The sequence below is a fragment of the Ictidomys tridecemlineatus genome, chromosome 5 (assembly GCF_052094955.1).
Source record: "Ictidomys tridecemlineatus isolate mIctTri1 chromosome 5, mIctTri1.hap1, whole genome shotgun sequence".
Classification (NCBI taxonomy): Eukaryota; Metazoa; Chordata; class Mammalia; order Rodentia; family Sciuridae; genus Ictidomys; species Ictidomys tridecemlineatus.
The window spans coordinates 58744517-58769229 of NC_135481.1; the positions used below are offsets into that span (position 1 = coordinate 58744517).

General features: G+C 36.6%; 1 protein-coding gene across 9 annotated transcripts in view; it reads right to left on the bottom strand.

Moving 5' to 3' along the window:
• Positions 1-24713, bottom strand: part of Wdr89 (WD repeat domain 89) — an 89874-nt gene that overhangs the window by 14916 nt on the left and 50245 nt on the right. For 2 of the 9 annotated variants that reach the window (XM_078050027.1, XM_040274393.2), the window contains exons 1-2: positions 19373-19600; positions 9748-9833 (exon numbers count right to left, since the gene is read on the bottom strand). The exons of 1 other annotated variant lie outside the window; for it this stretch is intronic. In XM_078050027.1, coding sequence (XP_077906153.1) covers positions 9748-9752 — 5 coding nt within the window. In that variant the 5' untranslated portion in view covers positions 9753-9833; positions 19373-19600. Of the gene's footprint in view, positions 1-9747; positions 9834-19313; positions 20602-24713 lie in introns of those variants that run through there. 6 more of the 9 variants (XM_013357524.4, XM_021724781.3, XM_040274395.2 and 3 more) reach the window with 4 other exon arrangements.

A 24713-nucleotide genomic window follows, 5' to 3' on the forward strand; every position in this document is an offset into this window, starting at 1 on the left:
CCATCAATAACTAAAGAAATATAAAAAATAAAAAACCAATGTAACTGGAGTATGTGTGTGTATGTGTGCAGGGGTAGTATACTTTCTAATTTTTCTATATTGTTGAACATTTTAATGATCATAATAACAACAATCCCCAAGTATTAAATGTCCATTTACTGATGATAAAAGCATAGCCAATATAAAACTACTTTCTGAATTCATCATTCTTATTCCAGATACTATGCTATTAATTCCTATTAATGCCTCTTTAGTAAGTATATTATACTTTTTAAAAATAAGGATATACTATTACCTTTATAGAAGCATATATCATATTAATTTTCAAAAAGAGGTGAATATTAGCAGAGCACTTGGAAACAATATCTGCCAATGTCTAATGTCATGTATCTATGGCAAGGTCAATGGAAAACCTGAAAAATCTAATGGTAACCACACTAGCTCTACACTGTACACTAAAGAGAGTTATTATTTATGAAGCATACCTAATGTCAGCTTATCCAAAACAACACTGCACAGGGGAAGCCTAGGAATCTGGGTATTAACATTTCAGAAAAACGGAAAACTGACACAGGCACAAATCACTCATGGCCATATGCAGTATGTCCTAGAGGGAATAATACCTTGGGATAAAAAGCATACATTGATTTAACTTCAGTAGAACATTTCCCAGAAGACATTTATATCAACAATTTAGAGAAATTTGTGTGACATTTTAAACTAACATAGAATTGGCTTTAAACAACTTGCCAAAGAACCATTTGTTTTAAATTGGGAAGAAGTGCTGAATATTTAGTAGAAGGTATGCTAAACTGACATCTGCTACAATTGCAATATAATTTCAAATTTCATATTCATTAATGACTGAGACTTAATGTCTTCATAAATTAATCCAGTTTAGTGAGTGTGAATATATTATTCTTATTCACATAAATGTTCAAGATACTGGTAGCAGCAACATATGGCATCCCAGGAATTAAATATACTAAAATTCTAAGGAAAAGCACAATTTTGAAAGTGCAGGAATCTGTTACCAAGGCAAAGGGGGAGGGGTTGAAGAGAATGACACATACTTTCTCATGTAATGCAGGATTATCCCTCAGATTCCAGATATGACATTCAAAACAACTTTTTAAAAACAAACACATTTTCCTCAATAACATCCTGAGTTGCCCAGTTTCTCAAGTAACTCTTCCATCCAAAGTCACCCTCCTACAGTAAGTCTATGACTGCCCAGCTTCTTTCAACAAGAACAATGAACTGCCTTTCCCTTTCCAGAACCACCAGCTGGTTAACCAAACACAGAGAAACCAAAACTTCCCTAGTCACCAGATGTCTTAATTTGGAACAGTTAGAAGCAATGTGGAATAACCCAATTCTTGAATTGTTACTATATATTTACTATTTCTTCTTCTAATTCTAAAAAGATGCTTTTAAAAAATTAAACAAATGCTATCTTTAATATCTGCAAAAAAAGAAGGTGAAATAGCCTGGCATGGTGGTGCACGCCTGTAAGCCCAGTGACTCAGGAGGCTGAGGCAGGAAGACTGTAAGTTTCAAAGCCAGCCTCAGCAATATAATGAAGCCCTAAGCAACTTAGGCTGTGGCTCAATGGTTAAGCTCCCCTGGGTTCAATCCCTGGTATCAAAAAAGGAAAAATAAAAAGAACCATGCTTTATTACAGAATGATATAAACATTATCAAAACATTACTTAAATACCACGCAAACCATAGTTAGAAATTGATAAGCTCTAACATTAAATCTACCCAAAAGTCCTATTTGAGAATTCAAAAACAAAGCCAGGCATGGTGGCCTACAGTCCCATCTACTCTGGAGGCTGAGGAAGGAGGACCACATGAGCCCAGGAATTCAAAACCAGCCTGGGCAACATAGTGAAACTCCATCTCAAAAGACAAAAATGAAACAAAAACTCATAAAACCGCAACTAACTAAAATAGAATTCAAAAACAATTTATGAAGAGTTTTAATATGACAGGATGAGAACATAACTAAATTCAGCAAAGAATACAGACAAAGTCCCTGCCCTCAGGGAAGACAGCAAGAGGACAGACAGAATCAAATAACTAGTTATAATAATAGAAATAGTCAGTGATGAGTGATAGAAAAAAGTATCATAGGGTAAGGCAAGAAAAATGAGGTAGGAAGTTCTTTTAGATTCATTTATCAAGGGAAAAGCTTTCCCATGAGGTGGCATTTGATTTGGGACTGGATTGAAATGATGAAACAAGGTATTGGACTATGTGGGGCAAGAGCCTTCTATGTAGAGAGAAAAAACAAGAAGGCCAGTACAGTTAAAGCTGAGCCAGAGAAAGAAAGCATGGTGTAGCAAAGTAGGTTAAAGAGGTAGCAAGAGCCAGGCAAGAGCTTTGTAAGCCATGGTAAGAACTCTAGAGTATATTCTTGAGTGAGAAGGCCGCTGTGGGTTGAGAGTAGGTGAGAGACACTATGAACAGATTCTTCTAGTAATTGCCTAGAGAACAGACCTTAGGGAAAGAGTTAAAATAGGTAAGACATTTGTGAAAAATTCTGGGCAAGAGTTATGGTGGTAAGAAGTGTCTAATCCCAGATCACAAATCATCTTTTCAAGAATAAATAGAATTTTCTGGCAAGACTAAATATATGTGTCAAAAGAGGGATCAAAAATAATTCCTAGGGGGCTATAATTACACTCAGTGGCAGAGCACTTGCCTAGCCTGTGTGAGGCACTGGGTTTGATCCCTAGCAATATATAAAAATAAACAAAATAAAGGCATTCTGTCCATCTACAACTACAAAAAAAATCCGAGGTTTCTAGCTGGGTGTGGTGATGCACGCCTGTAATCCCAGTGGCTTAAAAGGCTGAGGCAGGAAGATCGAAAATTTGAAGCCAGCCTCAGCAATTTAGCAAGGCCATAAGCAACCTAGTGAGATCCTGTGTCAAACTTAAAAATAAAAAGGGCTGGGGATGTGCTTCAGTTGTTAAGTATACTTGTGTTCAATTCCTAGTACCAAAAAAAAATAAAAATAAAAAATTCTAGGTTTCTAGCCTAAGCAACAACACAAATATATTGTTTGCATATTACTTTTTGGATATTTACAAACTTTTAAGATAATAATAAAAGGATAAATTGGACAACATATGATTATATAATAGTTTAAATAGGGTTACTGGTAGATTGTAGTACATCAATGCAATGGAATTCTACATAGCAACAAATACTATCAGCATACACAAAAACATGGGGGAAATCAGATCTGCTTAGTGAAAGCTACCTGACACAAAAGGAGAACTATATGATTTCATTTTTATTTTTTACTTTTGGTACTAAGGACTTAACCCAGAGGTATTTAACCACTGAGTTACCTACTCAGCCTTTTTAATTTTTTTTGTATCTTATTCCTATTTTAATAAAGACTATATATATGATAAATCATTCTACACATAGCCTAATGAAAGATTTAAAAATTATATGAACAAAGAAATGTTTGGAAATATAAAATTTATAAATATTGACAATTGATAAAGCTATAGTGAGTCAATTTTTAAAATATTTATTCTACAGATATATTCACTACATACCTACTAATTGCATACCTACTATGATTCATGCACTCATCATGTTCTTCAGAGTTATCAGTATGGAAGATAGCAAAGAAACATGGATTTTTGTAGAACTTATAACTCTAGTATAGATGTAACTTTGTATGAAATCTTGGGTTGGGTTTTTTATTTTTTTATTTTTTATTTTTTTAAAGAGAGACAGTGAGAGAGAGAGAATTTTAATATTTATTTATTTTTTTCGTTATCGGCGGACACAACATCTTTGTTTTGTATGTGGTGCTGAGGATTGAACCCAGGCCGCACGCATGCGAGGCGAGCGCACTACCGCTTGAGCCACATCCCCAGCCCGGATGGGGTTTTTTAAATTGGTAACTACAAAATAGTTCATATAAAGAACATAGAAATTAATTCAATAATGTATACAAAACTGCCTTTTGAAATTTAAAGTGCCTAATACTATAAAAAAATAGTTAAGTATAGAAATAATTATTTTATTTTCTTGTTTATTACTCTACATATATTTTCCTTAAAGTCAGTGACACAATACAGTTGAAAATAATGATTTTTAGCTCCTATTATTTTAGAGCCTTTTAAATTTTGACACAGGTCTCACTAAATTGCTGAGGTGGGCTTTGAACTTATGATCATCCTGCCTCAGCTTTCCAAGTCACCAGGATTACAGGCATGTGCTACCATGACTGATTATAATTTCATTTATACGAAGTTTAGGAATAAGCTCCCAGCCTTGAGAAGGACTCTTACTTGAGAAGTACCTTACTGAGAAAAGAGCAATGATTCTGATGTCCGGAATTCAGTTTTAAAGGGAAAAAAAAAACAAAAAAAAAAACCCAAGCCCAAAACCTCCCAAATTGTCAAGAAATGAAGCAAAGAATATAACAGACATCAAGATCAACTTGATGATGGACTTTAAAATAATTATGAATTGACTATTTTGTACAAACCCAGAGGCTGGTGGTGCAGCTGAGACGTTGAATGCATGCTGAGTGTGCAATAGTGCCCAGATTCAAATCCCTGGCACCAAAAAAAAAACAACAAAAAAAGTCCCATGAAAAACTGAAAGATAGAAAATATTAAGGGTCGACAAAAATGTGAACAAACTATAGGAAAGACATTATAGAAAATCATATGGAAGTTTTCAAAAACTTATATATAAAACTATTATATGATCCAATAATTGTACTATTAAGCATATATCCTAAGAATTTGAAACCAATATTCTCTTTTTAACTAAAAAAATTATTTTTCACAATACCTTTATTTTATTTATTATTATTATTTTATGTGGTGCTGGGGATTGAACCCAGTGCCTCACACATGCTAGGCAATTGCTCTACCACTGAGCCACAACCCCAGTCTTGTTCTTTAAAAAAGTTTTGAGATGAGGTCCTGCTGTGTTGTCCAGGCTATTCTCAAATTCATGGGCTTTAAGTGGTCCTTCTGCCTCAGCCTTCCAAGCAGCTGGGACTAAAATTAGTTATATTGAAGAGCTATCTATATTGTTCATTGCCCATGTTCATTGCAATACTATTCACAATAGCCAAGACATGTAATCTACCTAATCATTAATGAATAAAGGGGATGCTATTCAGCCTTTAAAAAAGAAGGAAATTGTATTATTTGTGAAATAAGGATAAATCAAATGGATTAACCAACTGATTAGATTATAGCCCTCATAATCCCAATTATTTCACTTCCTGCATTAACACAGGAGTTTTTTTGGGGGGGAGTGGACTAAACCACAATATCTGTCAATAAAAGAAAATAAAATTTTCTGGGCATGGTAGCACACACCTGTAAGTCCAGCTATTTGGGAAACTGAGGCAGGAAGACTGCAAGCTCAAGGCAGCTTTGGCAATGGAATGAGGCCCTTTTCTCAAAAAATGAAAAGGGCTAGGGATGTAGCTCAGTGGTAGGGCAGTTGCCTAGCATGTACAAAGCCCTGAGTTCAAACCCAGTTCTTGGGGAGTGAGAGGGAAGAATAAAAAAAAAACTTTGGGAATTTAAAATATATCAGCCTTTCTGAAAAAGTCTGGCAGTTTCTCAGAAAGTTTAATACATTTTCATCTATGAATATTCATAGTAGCTTTATTCATAATAGCCATAAAGTGAAACAACTCAAATAGCCATCAACCAACAAATGGATAAACAAAATGTATATGCAGCCATACAATGGAATATTATTTAGACCTAGAAGGAATGAAGTATGATATATGCTACATCATGGATGAATCTTGAAAACATTATGCTATGTAAAAAAAGCCTGATATGAAAGATCACATGATGTGTGATTCCACTTCATTAAATATTAAAAAGAGGAAGTTTAACTTGTTGGGGTTGTGGAGTGCTTGCCTCACATGGATTCGATCCTCAGCACCACATAAAAAATAAATATCTTTATTTTTAAAGATATTGTTCAATCTGGCACAGTAGTACACACCTGTAATCCCAGCGGCTAGGGAGGCTGAAACAGGAGAATCGTGAGTTCAAAGCCAGCCTCAGCAACATTGAGGCACTAAGCAACTCAGTGAGACCCTGTCTCTATAAATAAAATACAAAAATAGGGCTGGGGTTGAGTGCCCCTGAATTCAATCGTGGTACCCCAATAAAGAAACAAATAAATAAAAGGGTTTATCAGTAGACTCAAACCAGGTGAAGAAAGAATCAGAACTTTCAGGGGAAAAGAAAAAAGTATGCAAGATGGGCCTGGGGCTATGCCTATAATCACAGCTATGTGGGAAGCTGAGTCAGGAGGACCAAGAGTTTGAGGTCAGCCTGGACAATTTAGCAAGACCCTGTCTCAAAAAAGGAAAGGAGACTGGGGATTAGCTGAATGGTAGAGTGCTTACAGAGCATGTGCAAGGCACTAGTTTCAATCCCCAGTACAACTAAATAAATAATATTTAAATGATAAAACATTTTGAAGAGATACTTCACTAAAGTATATGAATGACAAATAAGCACATGAAAATAGGCTCAGCATTATTAGTCATCAGGGATATGCAAATTTAAACCACAATAAAACACTAAGACAGGTTTACTAAACTGACTACAATTAAAAAGGATTGACGAAACCAAATGCTAGTGAGAATGCAAATCTTCAGGAACTTTACTACATTGATGGTACAATGGTATAGCCACTTTGGAAACCGGTTTAAGTTAAATATACACTTACTCAGCAATCCCACTTTTAGGTACTTACTCAAGAGAAATAAAAACATGTCTACCCAAAGACCTGTATACAACCATTCATCACAATTAACAGCCAAATGCCTGGAAATAACATTAATATCTATGGTCTGGTGAATGGAAAAAAAAAGAAAACTATGTTAAGATTCATATAATGAACTTTGATTTCTACACAAACACATGTGTGTATACATAATTAGATACATCTAAAGATAATTCAGTGTAAATGTGCCTCCAAAAATGCTACCCTAAGTCACCTAGCACAAAGACACTTTTAATGTATTTACATTAAGGATTTTTAAAATTTCCACTGTTGCCACTGTTAGGACGCTGATCCATAATGGGGTGCATGGGAAGAATAGAGGAACTTTGGGCAAAGAGGGAGACGATACGGGACGGGGCACAGGGGAATGAGGGCAGGAAAGATGGTGTAATGAGATGAACATCATTACCCTAGGTACATGCATGACTGCACATATGGTGCTATGCTATATCCTGTACAACCAGAGAAATGAAACATTGTGCTGAAATTGTGTACAATGAATCAAAATGCATTTTGCTGCCATATATGCCTAATTAGAATAAATAAGTAAACTTTGAAAAAATTTCCACTGTTAACCAGAGACTAAAATAAGATAAAACCAGAATGAGATCAAGCCAATAAAATTAAGCCAGAATTTCCTGACACTGGATAGCTCATAAACACGTTAGCATCTTTTATACAATAAAGAATTTATTTTTATTTTTTTTTAATTTATTTTTTTGGGGGTGGGGGAGGTGGTGGGGATTAAGCCTAGGGCTTTGCACATGCTAAGCAGGCACTGTACCACTGAGCTACATACCCCCAGCTCAGGCAAAATTTTTTGGGGGGGGGTAGCAGGGATTGAACCCAGGTGTACTCAATCACTGAGCCACAACTCTAGCCCTATTTTGTATTTTATTTAGAGACAGGGTCTCACTGAGTTGCTTAGCACCTTGCTTTTGCTGAGGCTGGCTTTGAACTCACAATTCTCCGGTTTCAATCTCTTGAGCGCTGGGATTACAGACATGCTCCACTGCTGGCCAGGCAACATTTTTTAAATGGAAAGGTAGAGATGCTTTTCTTTACATTTTGAGGTAAAAATCGCTACTTAATAACTCCAAATTCATCTATTGAAGGGCATGTAGGTTGGTTTCACAGTTTAGCTATTTGAATTGTGCTGCTATAAACACTGATGTGGCTGTGTCCCTGTAGTATGCTGTTTTTAAGTTCTTTGCGTATAGACAGAGGAGAGAGATAGCTGGGTCAAATGGTGTTTCCATTCCCAATTTTCCAAGAAATCTCCATACTGCTTTCCTAATTGGATACACCAATTTGCAGTCCCACCAGCAGTATATGAGTATACCTTTTCCCCACATCCTTGCCAACACTTACTGTTATTTGTCTTCATAATAGCTACCACTCTGACTGGAGTGAAATGAAATCTTAGAGTAGTTTTGATTTGCATTTCTCTAATTGCTAGCAATGATGAACATTTTTTCATATATTTGTTGATTGAATATCATCTTCTGAGAAGTATCTATTCAAGTCCTTGGCCCATTTATTGATTAGAAACCGTGGAACCAACCTAGATGCCCTTCAATAGATGAATGGATTTAAAAAAGGTGGCATATATACACAATGGAATATTACTCAGCAATAAAAGAGAATAAAATCATGGCATTTGCAGGTAAATGAATGAAGTTAGAGAAGACAATGCTAAGTGAAGTTAGCCAATCCCCCCAAACCAAATGCCAAAAGTTTTCTCTGATATAAGAAGCCTAATTCATAGTAGAATAGGGAGAGGGAGGAGCAAGGGAAGAATTGAAGAACTCTAGATAGCGCAGAGGGGTTGGAGGAAGAGGGAGGAGGCATGGGGTTAGAAATGATGGTGGAATGTGATGGACATTACTATCCAAAGTACACGTATGAAGACATGTATTGGTGTGAATATACTTTGTATACAACCAGAGATATGAAAAATTGTGTAATAAGAATTGTAGTGCATTCTGCTGTCATATATAAAAAAAATTTACTGAAACTAAAAAAATAAACTCCAAATTCAGAGTATATTCAAAAGGAATATGTTGAAACAAAACTTTAAAAAGTGGTAAAAGCCTTGAACACCAATATTTATAGCTTGTCCAATACTTGTGCTGTAGAGTATTAAACACTTGTGCTGTGTCATGGGAAGATCAGAATCTAGGAAGTTCTAAACTCATTTCCTTTCCTCTAAACACAGTAGAAGATCCTGACATCAGAGAAACAACTAACAAAAGGCATAATTCTGTAAAAGCCGGATATTAAGAGAAAAAAATTTCACATTTTTACAGAAAAGCGTGATGGATAAAAAAGACTGCAAATAATGTACTATTAACTGCAACTTTACTTACAAATAAGACTTCTGCTATGAAACTGTTTCAATACTTGTGTTCCTTGCCCCTGGCATTGATTACTACTGCCATCTAGCAGCAGGTTCAAAAATAAGAGAACTGAAAAAAATCAAAATGTAACTCCAAACATAAGGATATTTTAACATATTAATAATTAAAGTTCTGCTGTTAATCAAGATAACTGAAATTGAACTGTTTCTCAGAAGTTCCTCTCTTCCCTGAACAATGTAAATTATTGGCTCCAAATGAAATAAACTTTTACTTCAACTCTAATCTCCCCCAAATTCCAATCTGTGTTTCTGCCTAGAACCCTTCATCTGAACATGCTGCCAAAACTTCTAATTAAATATATGCAAAAGATTAACTTGTATCCCTAAAATCTCTCTGTTAGCTGGTCAGGTAGGTTCAGTCAGAATCAGAATCATCTTTCATTAAAGGGAAGCAAGAGTCAACTAGCCAATGAATCCTACCTTGAAATCCACCCTTCATACCTATCTCCTCAAGCTGCCTTTACAAGATCCTCTTTGTTTCTCACTATCTCTCATCTGCAAGTGCAGTGACCTACCTCATTCCTGAGGAAGAGGACAGGAAACACTATTTAACATCTAAATGGCTCCTGGACAAAGATGAACAAAAGAATTCTCGCATCCCCTAGAAGAAATTTCAACCATAAAATTTCACATCATTAAAAAAAAAAAAAAATCAGGATGACATTACCTGGGGGGAAAAAAGCAAATGTATGATTTCACAAATACTGCTTGATATTGTATGGGGGGGGGGGGTTAAAGTACCAGGGATTAAACCCAGGGGCACTCAGCCACTGAGCCACATCCCCAGCCCTATTTTGTATTTTATTTAGAGATAGGGTCTCACTGAGTGCCTCACCTCCATTGCTTAGTGTCCCACCTCCATTGCTGAGGCTGGCTTTGAACTCAGAATCCTCCTGTCTCAGCCTCCAGAGCAGTTGGGATTACAGGAGTACACCACCACAACCGGTTTAATGCTTAGTATTTTTAAAGTATAACATTCTTTTCTTGTTTCTGTATGGCTTCAGACATTGAAGGAAAAATTGAACTTGTGAATATCTGTATTTTGTACAATCTTCAATATTTATTGTGTAAAATGTATTCCTTTGGTCAGTAAAATTTAAAGGATTGCTAGTCTCTCCAAGAATCCTACATCCTACCCATACTCAAGAGCCACTTCAAATTCTACTATACCTTTATTAATCCAGCATACAATGAGTTTTTACTTCCTCTGAATGCCAAAATATTGTTTATTTATACAGCAATAATAACATGCTAAATATACTAGAGTGTTAATATCTCTGTTTTACATATTTATTTTTGTTTTCCCCTTTTATATAGTATAAAACTTGAGGACTAGTAACACGTTCTCCAATTCTTTAATACCAATTCTACTGCCAGTCTAAGAAATCCTACTTCCTGTAAGAGGAGTATGCATACTAACCCACACAAAATATATTCAATAGAGGAAAACAAGGAGGCAAAGATAAGAATTACATACATATGTGAAACAATGGCAGTTTAAACAGGAAAGGCTCACAAAAACAACTCCTGAGCCTCAGAGGCAATTATCTTCCCCACCTTTTTTAAGAAAGTAAAGTTCTTACATAAGAAATAAATTGAATAGTAACAATATGGATAGAACATCCATAACCATAACTTTGAGAAGGTGAATTTGCCCCAAATTGTCACCCCAAAGTGTCAGGAAGCTAAAAAAGGGTTAAAATTTGGAAACATTACCTTCCAGTCTTCCACAGTAACTGATGAACAGAAAGTATTCAATAAACATTTGACAGTTTAAATGTAGTAACTAGCTAGGTTCTAGAAACTCAAAAGTAAATAATATATTCAAAATGCTACTTTGATCTCACAGAATACCTTATAGGATCAAACTATCTCAAATTTCCAGTATGTAATAAATATTATATGACATAAACATGTTTTGGTACAAAAAATCCATATAACTAATCATTCAAGACTTTAAAAATAACCCAATGATTCATAAATTATACACCTCTTATCAGAAATGCCTCAGGGGATCTGACTCTCAAACTGCATAGCTCCTAAGAAAAACATTAATTTGATTTTATAATCTCAGGGAATATGTTTAGGGGGAATAAAATAACAACAACTCAGTATTACATTAAATGAAAATTAGTGAGAGCACATGGGTAGGGAGGGGTTGGAAATCAACCAAACAATGTGAGAAATTTAGCTTTAATGCCTATTTCTTTTTTTCTGAAAATATACTGCTGTTCCACATACTAACGTCTCCGTAATGCAAAGCTGATGAAGGATCAAGAAAGAAAGGAAGGGCTCTGACAGAATGAGAATCTCCATAAAAATACAGTGACAGCACATAGGAGTTGGAAAACAAAATGAGAAATGAAGGCGGCATTCCTGGCATTCAGCATGAGCTGAAGAGGTGATGCTGTGGGAAAAGAGGCAGCATTTTTACAGGAAAACACCTGCAGGAGACATTCGACAGGATGGGGCTTAATTTTTGACAGGAGGGTTGAACTTCTATGAATCTCAGATTCTACCTAAACCTTATTTTTTTCACATACCACATTTTTTCTTGGTGCATGTGTGTGCAGGTGCGCGTGTTGGGGTTTAAAGGCTAAAACCTCAGTCCTTTTTATTTTTTGAAAGAGGGTCTTGCCAAATTGCTGAGGCTGGCCTCAAACCTGGTATCCTTCTGCCTCAGCCTCCCAAGTCACTGGGATTACAGGCACCTGAGCACCACCTTGCCATTTGTTCTAATGACTGTTTATTTTGTGTGCATTGATGATACAATATTAACTAACATTACTGAATTCCTGCTATATGCAAGACATTTTTCTAAATAACTTTATATACAGTATACCTCAGCCTTCCAGACAGCTGTATAAATTAGGTACACTCCTTCCATTTTATAATTAGGACAAAAAGGCTTAGAAAGGGTAGGTGTTTTCCCTAAGGTCACTCAGTTCACAAATGCAAAGCAAGAACTGGAACTCAAATCTGGTTGTAGGAGCCCACACTCTTAAACATTTACCTATACTGCCACTCAAATGATACAAAGGACCTATTACACAGCATTTTAACTTTTTTTCATTAATTTTTTTTTGGTAATCGTAGAGGGGCAGCATGCTTTATTTTATTATTTATTTACTTTTTAATATGGTGCCAAGGATGGAACCCAGTGCCTCACACATGCTAGGTAAACACTCTGCCACTGAGCTGTAGCCCCAGCCCATATGAAACATTTTTAAATGTTCACTGTATTATTAGAATTATTATTTACCCTAAGGAAATTAATAATAATTTGAACAATCATACTATTAAAATATTTAAAATACATACATGTGAAAAGCCTTGATATTAAATGAAAAAAATTTATTTTTAAGAAATGAAAATATCAATGACGTGAAATCCAGTGCAAATTGTGGTTACCTGTAGCACACATGCAAATTTCTAAATACTTATAGGCTTAAAAAAAAGATTTAAAATAGTATAAGTTGTGATACATAATAAATTAAAAATAGCCATCTTGTGTAGCTTGTTTTCTTATATCACATTAACACTTGTTGATTAATGATACTGAATAAAACCAGTGGGGAAGGAACATAATTTATTTAACAGTATTTGTCAGGCACTGTTTTCAGTCCTTCAAATAATCACTAATGTAATTATTATTATTATTTTGAGGTCTGGGGATTGAACCCAAGGCCTTGTGCATGTGAGGCAAGCACTCTACCAACTGAGAGATATCCCCAGCACCTAACACTAGTTTAATTCTGATGACATCCTACAAGGTACTTATTGTTACTACTGTTGGTCAAGGTGGCACATGCCTGCAATCCTAGCAGCTCAGGAGGCTGATGCAGAAGGATCGAAAATTCAAAGCCACCTTGAGCAATTTAGGAAGACCCTACCTCAAAAACAAAAAAGGGTTGGAGATTTGGCACAGTGGTTAAGAGCCTGGGTTCAATCCCTGCTGCCAAATAAAAATAAAAAAAAAAGATACCTACTAACACCAAGGAACACATAAAAGAAATACTTAGCCATGACAGACTGATCTAAATTATCAGGAAAATGTTTTTGGTTAAGATGGAACACTAAGCTTTAGAAGAGGGCTCTTCTAATTTTCCTATGACTTTGTAGTATTACCAAAGCAAAATTAAATTTTGAGGCATGGTAATATCAACTTAAAACCTCAGAGAGACAAAATGTTTTACATTTTTTTGATCCATTCAACACATGAAGAGGAAAACTGTCAAAGAGCTTAAAAAAAAAAAAAAAGAAAAAAGAAGTCACGTATACTCATAGAATTTAAAACAGAACACTAAATTTGAATTCTTTTAAGGTGATATTGAGAATATAACCTTACATTTTGTTTATAAAATAATTTTATCATTTTGCAAAGGACAACAGTATTTATCATCCTGTCTGATTCTACAACTTCGCAAGTAGGACAAGTACTTGTAAAAATTATTCTTATTTTATAAGTGAATACACAAAACTTAGAAAAGTTACACATTTTTCATGATCTAGATATATATATTCTGACTCAAAGCCTTCTCTGCACACCATGTTGCCAACAATTTTATGCTTTATACTTGTTCAAGTTGTTTCACAACAATTAATGCTTGGCCAAGAAAATTTGGAAAATAATACAGAACACAAAATGGAGTTTTATGATCTTTAAAATGTTAATAGAGTTTTACTAATTATCATGTGCCGTACAATCTAACTAGCTAGAAGGATGTACCATTTAGTCCTGCCAAAATGAACCTGGAACCCAAGAAAAATCTGCATTTAAAACTAAGTGAATCTAATTTTAAATACTTAAATATGAAATAATATGGCCATGCAACAGTATGGGTTGGGTATCCCTTATCTGAAATGCTTGGTACCAGAAGTGTTTTGAATTTTGGAATATTTCCATATTCATAATGAGATATCTTAGAATAGGACCCAAGTCTGAACACAAAATTCAAAATGCTTCCTATACAACCTTATATACAAAGCCTAAAGGTAATTTTACAGTTTTTAGTGATTCTGAAAAAAACTCATGATATCAAACTGTCCATTGTGGCATCTGTTGGTACTCAGTTTTGGATCTTAGTCACTTGAAGGCCACTTACTAGATCAAGAAACAGGGCTAATTGGGGGGGAAAAAAACAGGGCTAGTGAACCCAATGTAAGCATCTAACAAATAAGTGAAATAGTTTAGGTTTAGATTACTGGAAAAAATTATTTTTAAAATTATATAATTAGTTAATTAAGAAAACTCTTCACAAAAATGAAGTATATAAACATTAAAATCTTCACTGGGTGTACTGTTGCATGCCTATAATCCCAAGACTCCAGAGGCTGAGGCTGGATTGTGAATTCAAAGTCTCAGCAATTTAGTGAGGCCCTAAGTAACTTAGGGAGACCCTGTCTCTAAATAAGATATAAAAAAGGGCCAGGGATGTGGCTCAGTGGTCAAATACCCCTGGGTTCAATTCCCAGTACCCTCCCCGCCCCAAATTTAAAATTTTGTGGCCTATAAATTGTATACTATATATATTTTCATATCCTGAAGTTGAGTGGTAGACCACTTCAATTGGAGATGGACCAACACTAGTTCAATAATTTATCTGACACCTACACTGAAGAATGTTAAGTACCAGAGTAAAGAAGTTGGAAAGATTTCTTTGGAAAAAGTTTATATGGACTATTGTAGAATTTTTTTCCTTGTTTTCAACTACGTACAAGCATAGTTTTGACCTGGTCTCCTGTAAACTGCTGATACAGGAGTCATGCTAGAAAATTCTAAGAGACTGTGCTGGCTATCTGCTCACATAGCAAAAGGAGAACTGGCTGCACTACACTGTTATGGGCTTGACTACTCACACTTTATTAGAGCAAAGGATGAGAGACTTATGCTGGGTTTGGTGATACATGCCTGTAATCTTAGGGGCTTGGAAGGCTGAGGTAAAAGGACTGCAAATTCAAAGCCAGCCCCAGCCACTTAGCAAGGCACTCCACAGCTCAGGGAGACCCTATCTCTAAATAAAAGATTAAAAGGGTTGGGGATGTGGCTCAGTGGTTAAGTGCCCTCTTGGTTCAATCCCCTGTAGCAAAATAAATAAATAAATAAAATGAAAGGCTTTTTGTTGTGGATATGTCAGCATCACAGGTCTGGAGACAGCTTAAAAGGGACTTTGCCCAATAAGAAACATTTAGATGACAATGGGAAGTTTTAAAGAAAAGTTTAAAGGACTGGAAACTAAGGACTGTTAAATAGCTGGCTAGATGTATCACCAATATAGATAGCACAGACTGCTAGCACATCAGCAGATCACTAGCTAGAGACAAAATTACATCAGTTAGGTATAGATATGTGATAAACTTCTTAGCTAACAGGATGTAAGAGAAAACAATATGGGTCATTTCCTCCCTGGTCTGAAACTTCTCAACTTGTGTTTCTTGCTCTTTGCCCTTCCTACTCCCTGCAAGAAGCAGAGATTGTCACTGAATAGTTACTCTATGTTGAATACCAAACTTAAGCTGATTTTCATACATTCTGTTATCCTAATGTATCTATACCAGTATCATAGGGAACAAACCCAGATTTTTCTTGGGTTCCAGGGTCATTTTGGCAGGACTAAATGGTACATCATTCTATGGTTTGGATGTGAGGTGTCCCCCAAAAGCTCACATGTGAGACAATACAAGAAGATTTGGAGGAAAAATAAGAAATAGCCTAAATCAGTGAGTTAATCCCTGATGGGGTTAACTGAAGTGGTAGGGTATGGCTGGAGGAAGTGGGAATTGGGGCATGGCTTTGGTGTATATATTTGTATCTGCCAAGTAGAGTCTCTCTCTCTCTACTTCTTGATCACGATGTGAGCTGCTTCCCTCTGCCACACACACCGTCATGATGTTCGGCCTCATCTCAAGCCCCCCCAAAATGGAGCCGGCCTTCTATGGACTCAGACCTCTGATACCATAAGCCCTCAAATAAACTTTTCCTCCTCTATAGTTGTTCTGATCAAATCCTTTATTCACACAGCAAAAAAGCTGACTAAAACATCAACTCAATCAGATCCTGTCTCCTGAAAATTATGAATTCTAGCCAGTTCTAGAAATCAAGGGCTTTCTTCTGAGGAAAAAACCTGAAGTCATCAGAGCTACTGTCTTCTTGATGGGAGGCTGTAGGGAATCCTATCTGTCCAGTTCTCTATAAAGCCTACTAAACATTCTGGGATAGGTGCAATGGGACTCAGAGGATTAATTTGATGGTTGAATGGTTTCTTATCATGAATTCCCATCACTTGACGTCATACTACTTAAACTGACAAGACACAAACCTATGACTACAGTAAACTGGGAAGGAAGCAACAGTATAAACAGTGATCTCTCGCCTTCAAACTGCAATGTTATGAAGTAATAGATAATTAAACAGCATCAATCATGAGCATATCAAGAAACTGAATGCTTACATCACATGAATTTTTTAAGGTAGAAGTATTTAAGATTTACTCTTCTAAAAGAATTCAGGTCTTAAATGCAGATATGATAGGAATGTTCATTTACCTCTGCTGTTAGAGATAATTCAATGGAAAAGTTGGAGAAGCACCAACCTCCGGCAACTCTGAAAGTTCTTTTCATAGCAAACTGAAAGTCTAATTCACTAGTCATTTAACATGATTTTTTTCCTCTTATATCTCCTACTAAACCAGATGGACAGTATACCTTTATTTTGTTTATTTTTTTTATGTGGTGCTAAGGATTGACCCCAATGCCTCACACATGCTAGGCAACTGCTCTGCCACTGAGCTACAGCCTCAGCCCCACTACTAAATCGTTATATACTTTGTGTTAGAGTGAATATGACCCCCAAGATACCTAAGTCCTAGTTCCTAGAACCTATAAATATTCATTATATGACAACAAAAGGGCTTTAGAAATGTTACTAAGCAGCTGGAGATGGAGCAATTATCCTTGATTATCTGGATGGGCCCTACATGTAAATATGAGTGCTCTCAAAAAAGGGAAACAGAGGGGGACTGGACCACAAAAGAGAAGGTGATATGATGATGGAATGATATGCTTTGGAAAAAGGAGCCACAAGCCAAGGAATATAAAAAAACAGTAGAAGCTGAAAAAGGCTAGGAAATGGATCTTCCTTCATCAGAAAGAATCCAGCCTGCAATATCTTAACTTTAGCTCAGGGAAAATTATTTCAGTCAGGCTTCAGACCTCCAAAACTGAAAGAAAACATATTTGTTTTATCAGTAAGTTTGTGATAATTTGTTATAGTGGCCATACAAAATTAATACACCTTTTTGATAGTTTAGCAGTGATGTGCACATGATCCAACTTATATTAAACTGAATTAACATGAGGATCGCTCCAGTTTAGAAATAGAGAAATTTTCTTGTTTTTTGCTATCAAGTAAATGAAAATTCACAGAAATCACTGTAAATACAGTTCCTTCAAAGAAGTATGGTGAAAAAACAAAAGAGATGGGCATAGTGGCACAGTGCCTGCAATCCCATCGACTAGGGAGGCTAAGGCAGAAGGATAAGTTCAAAGTCAGACTCAGCAACTTAGTGAGTTCCTAAGCAACTTAGCAAGACCCTGTCTCAAAATAAAAAGGCCTGGGGATGGAACTCAGTGTTTTAAGCTCCCCTGTGATTTCAACTCTATTTGTAATACATATAAGCTGCAGAAAGGGTAGTCATAACTTTAGGTTAAAACAAAAATACAACTCAAATACTGATGAACAAGGTGAGAGAAAAGAACTCAGAAAAGCAGTTATGTGGGCTGATTTACTTTTGTCTTAAACATAGAACAGCCTAAGGAAAGAATACAATCCAGACACTTCTCAGTTTGCACACCAGAACTGTCCTGAACCCAGGACAAGAAGGCAAGTGAGGGCTGGGGTGTGGCTCAAGCGGTAGCCCGCTCGCCTGGCATGCGTGCGGCCCAGGTTCGATCCTCAGCACCACATACCAACAAAGATGTTGTGTCCGCCGAGAACTAAAAAATAATAAATATTAAAAAATTCTCTCTCTCTCTCTCTCTCCCCTCTCACTCTCTCTTTTAAAAAAAAAACACATGTAAAAAAAAAAAATAAAAAAAAGAAGGCAAGTGATTTAGATAGGCTTAAGAGATGTGTTTCTATGCTACGTGCTACCACTGTTCTACTCTGTACAGAGGGTTCAAATGACAGTCCAAATGTCAGAACAGAATCTGAAACGCAGATACAGTCAGGTGTAGTTGATGTAACACATTTTATATAAACTTCTCATCTGTTCCTCACAACTGTAAGAAATAGACAAATTTGCTACTGATTTTAATTCTACAGTTGAAGAAGCAGAGGATGACTTAACCAAAGGTCCAAAACTGCCTCCACTCTGATGTCTTTCTACTTTATCAGTTTACCACCATTATCATAATCAACTTAATTTCAAATTTATTTTAAATAATCTCAAATTAGAAAACAGAAGTAGCATTTTGTAATACAATCTTTTAATTTTACATGCCTGTAAGCCGAATGCCACACTCTGCATTTTCCTTTGCGCTTTTATTCAATAAAGCTACACACAAGGACGAGTAAATTAATGTCTAAGACCGTTTCTTTCTGTGAAAATGAGAACTATTAACAGCGCCTACCTCTAGAATGCTGTGAAGATTCAATGTTATAATACATACAAAGGGCTTAGCACAGTAGCTGTTATTATAGCACATACTACAGATTTTCACCAGGGTCTCTTCCCTGGTGAAAATCTGCTAACATGGAAAAATGCCAAACGCAGAAGGCGTGAGGAGAGGGAAAGTGAAGGAAAAAAGGACTTGTGACCCTTCCTTGGAAACTGGTGCTTAGCTTTTACCATAAAATAACCCAGAGCACAGGAGCTGGGGAAGGCGTCGGCAACACCAGCCTGACCTGCACAAGGCCCCGCGATGCAGCAGGACGTGCCGGTTTGATCCAGGGACTCTGATCCCATGCGAGAAGCCCCAACACGTGCTCCCTCCTCCCCGTCATTTCCGATTTCCCTCGGAGTTCCCCACCCTAGAGGTTCAGTGACTCGGGCTTTCATGACTCCACCCGGGCTCTAGTCACCTGCCAAAAGACAGCTGCCCATCTCAGGACCGTCCCCGCTCAGCCCTGCAAAAAAGTACCTCTGCTGCAAAGCCCAAACTGGAGCTGGAGAAAAATCGCGAGTTCGATAGTAGCTGAGAGCTGACGTCCGGAACTCCGCCCCCCCACCTCTTTGATTGGATAAAAGCGCAAAGGAAAATGCAGAGGATTGGTTAGTAGGAGAAAGGCGGCCAAAACCCCGAGGAAGAAAAAAGCTGGGGAGTGAAGGCGCCAGGTCTTCTTCATAAACTGTCCTCTAGCTAGCTTCCGATTGGACGGTAGAAAGGCGTATGCACCTGCGTAGACCCAGTTTACGTAAAGCGTCACTCAGCACCGTCCATACGCTGCGTTAACGGAAGTTTCAACCACCCCATTGGTTGGGATGCAAGTTTCAGCTGCGTCCAATAAAGGGCAAGAAAAAAGCAGGTTCCGCCTCTTCCTCAGCGCACCAAAACTTCCTGTTGATATCAGGATATGTGGGTTCTTTTCAGCGTTTAGACGCTAGCGCTTCCACTGATCCAGACACGGGTAGAGAACTGTTATGGTGACTAGGAGACTTGTACTGAGGGTGAGAAATAATTTGGTAGAGTCAGACCCTGAAAAAATCAGGGCAGGAAGTCTAATTCCATGTTTGAACGCGGAGGATCCACTCCTTCAATCTCACTGGCGCGACTGTGTTTTAGGAATTCTGTGGTTATCATTGGATGAAAAAGTTATCAATTTGTAAGTAGCTCCGCCTTAGCCCCAGGGTGCTCTGGGATTTGTAGTCCCGGACGCTAAGGTCCTAAAGGATAAGTGTGGTGGTTGCTGTAGTTTTTCCACATTGTTCTTAATACCTGTTGACGTTTATTGTGGTTTTGATGTTTATTATGCTTTTATCCTTTCGTATATCAGCACTGTTAAAGGCAAAGATAAAATTGAAAAATGCCATGTGTGCTCATAAAAGATAAATGTTAGTGTTTTCAAGAAACTTGTTTACTGACTGATGTGTCGGGCACTCTGCTAGGTGTTCATAGTTAGTGTGCATTAAAATTGTTTGTAAATTTTTGCTATTACAACAAAACCGCCTTTAATTTTCATATGGGTGACCATTGAAAATATTTGAACAGCCTGGTGCGGTGGGTTGTGCACGCCTGTAATCCCAGCGGTTGGGGAGCCTGAGGCAGGAGGATCTTGAGTTCAAAGCCAGCCTGAGCAACTTTCCGATTACCTAAGCAACTCAAGGAGACCCTGTCTCTGATAAAATATAAAAAGGGCTGGAGATGTTGCTTGGTGATTAAGTACCCCTTTGGTTCAATGCCTGGTACCCCCAAAAAAGCAATTTTTCTAGATTTAAAAATTACACTTTATAGGATTAAGCTAAAGCAAAAAAGGCTCTTATGACTGATGGTTGGAATTACTTCATCTTTGTTTAAAAAAATAAAATTATTTAAAAAAATATTGTCCTGTATTTTTTCTTCAAAATCATTAGAGGTTTCAGGTTGTATGTAAATGGAACATTACAGATGTAACTCTTTATTCCCAATAAATGAAGTGTCACATTGGATGAAAAACCACTTTAGTTCTCCTTTAATATTCTGTGCAGCATACTAAGTGAAATGTATCATTATAGTAAAGATTACCTCGAGTCAAAAATGCAAAATTACGTTTTAATGCTTTCATTAATCAACATTTTAATAGTATTTTTTTAACCTCCTATTTTATGTTCTTTGCTTTTGCATCCTATTTTAAATCAGTGATCCATTTGGGATATAAATTGAATATTCTATGACTAAGAATAAAACCAATTAAAAACTGTATCAAGGCTTCTGTGATTCAAGGCATCAAGGCTGTTATTGTTGTTAGCAGTGGTTAGCTAAGTGATAAATCAACTGATTGAATAAATTGTGTGCACTTTGGCCTGTTGTGTATAAACTTTTTTTTTTAAGAGGTGAGGTGAAGCTCTTTTTGAGAGAGAGAGAATTTTCTTAATATTTATTTTTTAGTTTTTCGGTGGACACATCTTTATTTTATTTAATTGTGGTGCTGAGAATTGAACCCAGAGCCCTGGGCATGCCAGGGGAACGCATTACTGCTTGAGCCACATCCCCAGCTGTTGTGTATAAACTTTTTTAAGTTCTTACAGGGCTTTTGGATGATCCCCAAGTGTTCCATTTCATTTCTTTTTTTTTTTTAAATTTAATATGTGCATGGTATGTGTTTCTATTTCTCTTGGGTGCAAACCTAAATGTAATATTGTTGATTTGTTTAATAACTGTTCACTTTTTTTGGGGGGGGTGCTAGGGATTAAACCGAGCCCTCCCACATGCTAAACATATACTCTACCCCTGAGTTACACCCCCAGGCCCTAAGTATTTCTTTTATTCATTCATCATTCATTCTTTCATTCATTGGTACTGGAGATTAAACCTAGGGGTGCTGTACCACTAGTCACATCCCCAGCCCCCCTTTTTTTTTTTTTTTTGAGACAGGGTCTTGCTAAGTTGCTTAGACCTTTGTTAAGTTGAGCAGGCTGGTCTGACTTTGGGATCCTCCTGCCTCAACCTCTTGAGTCACTGAGATTACAGTTGTGCACCACTGCCTATTTTCTTAAGTGTTCTATTTTAAAGAGAAAAAATTTTAATCACTTTTTTTGTGTGTGAATTTAAAAACTGAAACTCAAACAGATACCATTTTTTTTTTAATGGGATGAACTTCTCAATCATCTTTGTACATCATCTGTTGGACTGTAGCTTAAGGAGTGCATCAAAGTAAATACAAGGTGACTCTTGAGATGCAAGGACAAAATATTAGAACTCCTATTTGTATTTACTTTTTTTTTTTAAAGAGAGAGAGAGAGAGAATTTTAATATTTATTTTTTAGTTTTCGGTGGACACAACATCTTTGTTTGTATGTGGTGCTGAGGATCGAACCCGGGCCGCACGCATGCCAGGCGAACACGCTACCATTTGAGCCACATCCCCAGCCCCTGTATTTACTTTTTAACCTTATTTTTCTTCTCATCCCTGTGTTTTAAAAATTTTGTACATGATATAATAGTGTAAACTTTTTGATATATATGTAAAAATAAATTTGTATTAGAATAAGTGATAATTTTGGTATTGACTTATGTGATCAAAAATAAATCAATCAAAAAATCAATGAAGGGCTGGGGATGTGGCTCAAGCGGTAGTGCGCTCTCCTGGCATGCGTTCGGCCCCGGTTCGATCCTCAGCACCACATACAAAACAAAGATGTTGTGTCCGCCGATAACTAAAAAATAAATATTAAAATTCTCTCTCTCTCCCTCTATCACTCTCTCTTTAAAAAAAATAAATAAATAAAATAAAATGTTTAAAAAAAATCAATGAAGGCCAGGTGCAGTGGCTCACACTTGTAATCCCAACAATTTGGGAGGCTCAGGCAGGAAGATCATAAATTTGAGGACAGCCTCAGCAATATAGTGAGATCCTATCTCAAAATAAAAAGGGATGGGGATGCAGCTCAGTAATAAAGCCCCTGGGTTTAATCCCTAGTAAATCCCATACCCCACCCCACCAAAAAGAAGGAAAGAAGTTATTCTTTAATCACTAAAGAGCTAGTTTTAAGAAATAGTTTTAAATTGCATTATGAAGGGGGTAAATTATCATTTAAGAAACTACCATTAAAATGGTAAATCAAAAATTATATATACCCATATACACACATATGTACACAAAATATTTGTATTTGCTACTATTAAAAATATATAAGGGCTGGAGTCGTGGCTCAGTGGTAGAATGTTTGCCTTGCACACCTGAGGCCCTGGGTTCAATCCTCAGCACCACATAGAAATAAATAAATATAAAGATATTTTTATATATAATATGTAAAAAAAATATATATATATATATAAAATATGATGCAAAGCCCAAATTACATAATACTGCTTGCAAATTCTTACACTTAATCACTATATCTAGCTCAGCCAGAGAAAAGGAACCCATAGGAGAGATACTGTAAGGTTTTGTTTTGTTTTTTCCCCAAGGAATTGATTCATACAGTTGTTGGGGGCTGGCTAGGCAAGTCTGAAACAGTAGAGCAGGCCATCAGGGAAGGCAGGCTGGAATTCTCAGGCATAACCTACAGTCCAAGAAGAATTTTGTTGGGCAAACCTGTTCTGCTGTTTTGCTCTGAAGGCCTTTCAGTTGATTCAGGTTCACTCAGATTATCAAGGATAATCTCCTTAAAATCTACTGATTATGAAATGTTAATCTTATCTACAAATACCTTCCCAGCAACACAGAGTATTTGAATAGGTACTGATCATCAAGTTGAAAACTGATTATTACAGTCATATATATAGAAGAACTTCAGATCATTAAAGAGTAGGGTTTGAGACTTAGAATTTATTCCAGAGAACAATGTTTGATATTTTGTTATATTTGTAGGAGTAGGTTAATATAAGCATATAATATATATAAACTATCTCATTTCCCCTTTCTGATAAAATATCTCTGAAAGGAACAGCCCTGGCCTTGGCTCTCTAATCTCCTACCTTATTCCACTGACTATCTTTGAGACCCTAGCTTTTTAAGGGCACCATGTTCCTTGGCCCAAATCTTGAATCCCAGAGTTCTTTGAAGATTGCCCAATACATAGAGGCCCACACCCAGACAGGCATGCCTCTACCACTGCCTCTGCTACATAAGGAGTACTTGCTGGCAAGCCACCAACTCTAGAGCTTCCGGAAATGTCAACAAGGCTGTCCTTGAAACCAGAGGTTGGGGGTGGTGAGAACATCTTGTGACAGGTGCTGGCTGGTTTTATACTAGTCACTATGACAAACTGCTCTTTTCAAGAGGTAGTGGTGTTAAAACTCCTTCAGTTTTAAGATGGACTTTATTAACCTCTTTTGCTTTGTAGAGATGAAAGTGGGGGAAGAGGTAGGGCTGGTACTGAAACTGATAATTATGTTAATCAAAAATACTACCTACCTCCAGAAAACTTTTCACACAGCTACCAAAAAGTGATGTTTAAGCTTCATTATTCTCTCATTTATTTTTGAGATGCTGTGGATTGAACCCAGAGCATTGTTCATGCAAGGCAGGCACTCTACCAACTGAACTATACCCTTAGTCCCATGCTTCATTATTCTCTTCCTACCCCTTTGAAGTTAAAAGAATGAACAAATATCAAAATAGTTACAAATGCATGGAATTAGGAGAAGAAGGAAAAAAAAGTATTTGACAAACTAGTGTTTGGATCTTCTGTTTAATTAAGGATTAGGACCATGCTTTATTTTAAACAGAGAAATATGGTAGGACCAAAAGGAATGGCTTGGGATCTTAGTAATTATATGAAAAAAATTTCATTTCTTTATTACATAAAATGTGAAAGTGCATATTTACCCTTTCATGTGA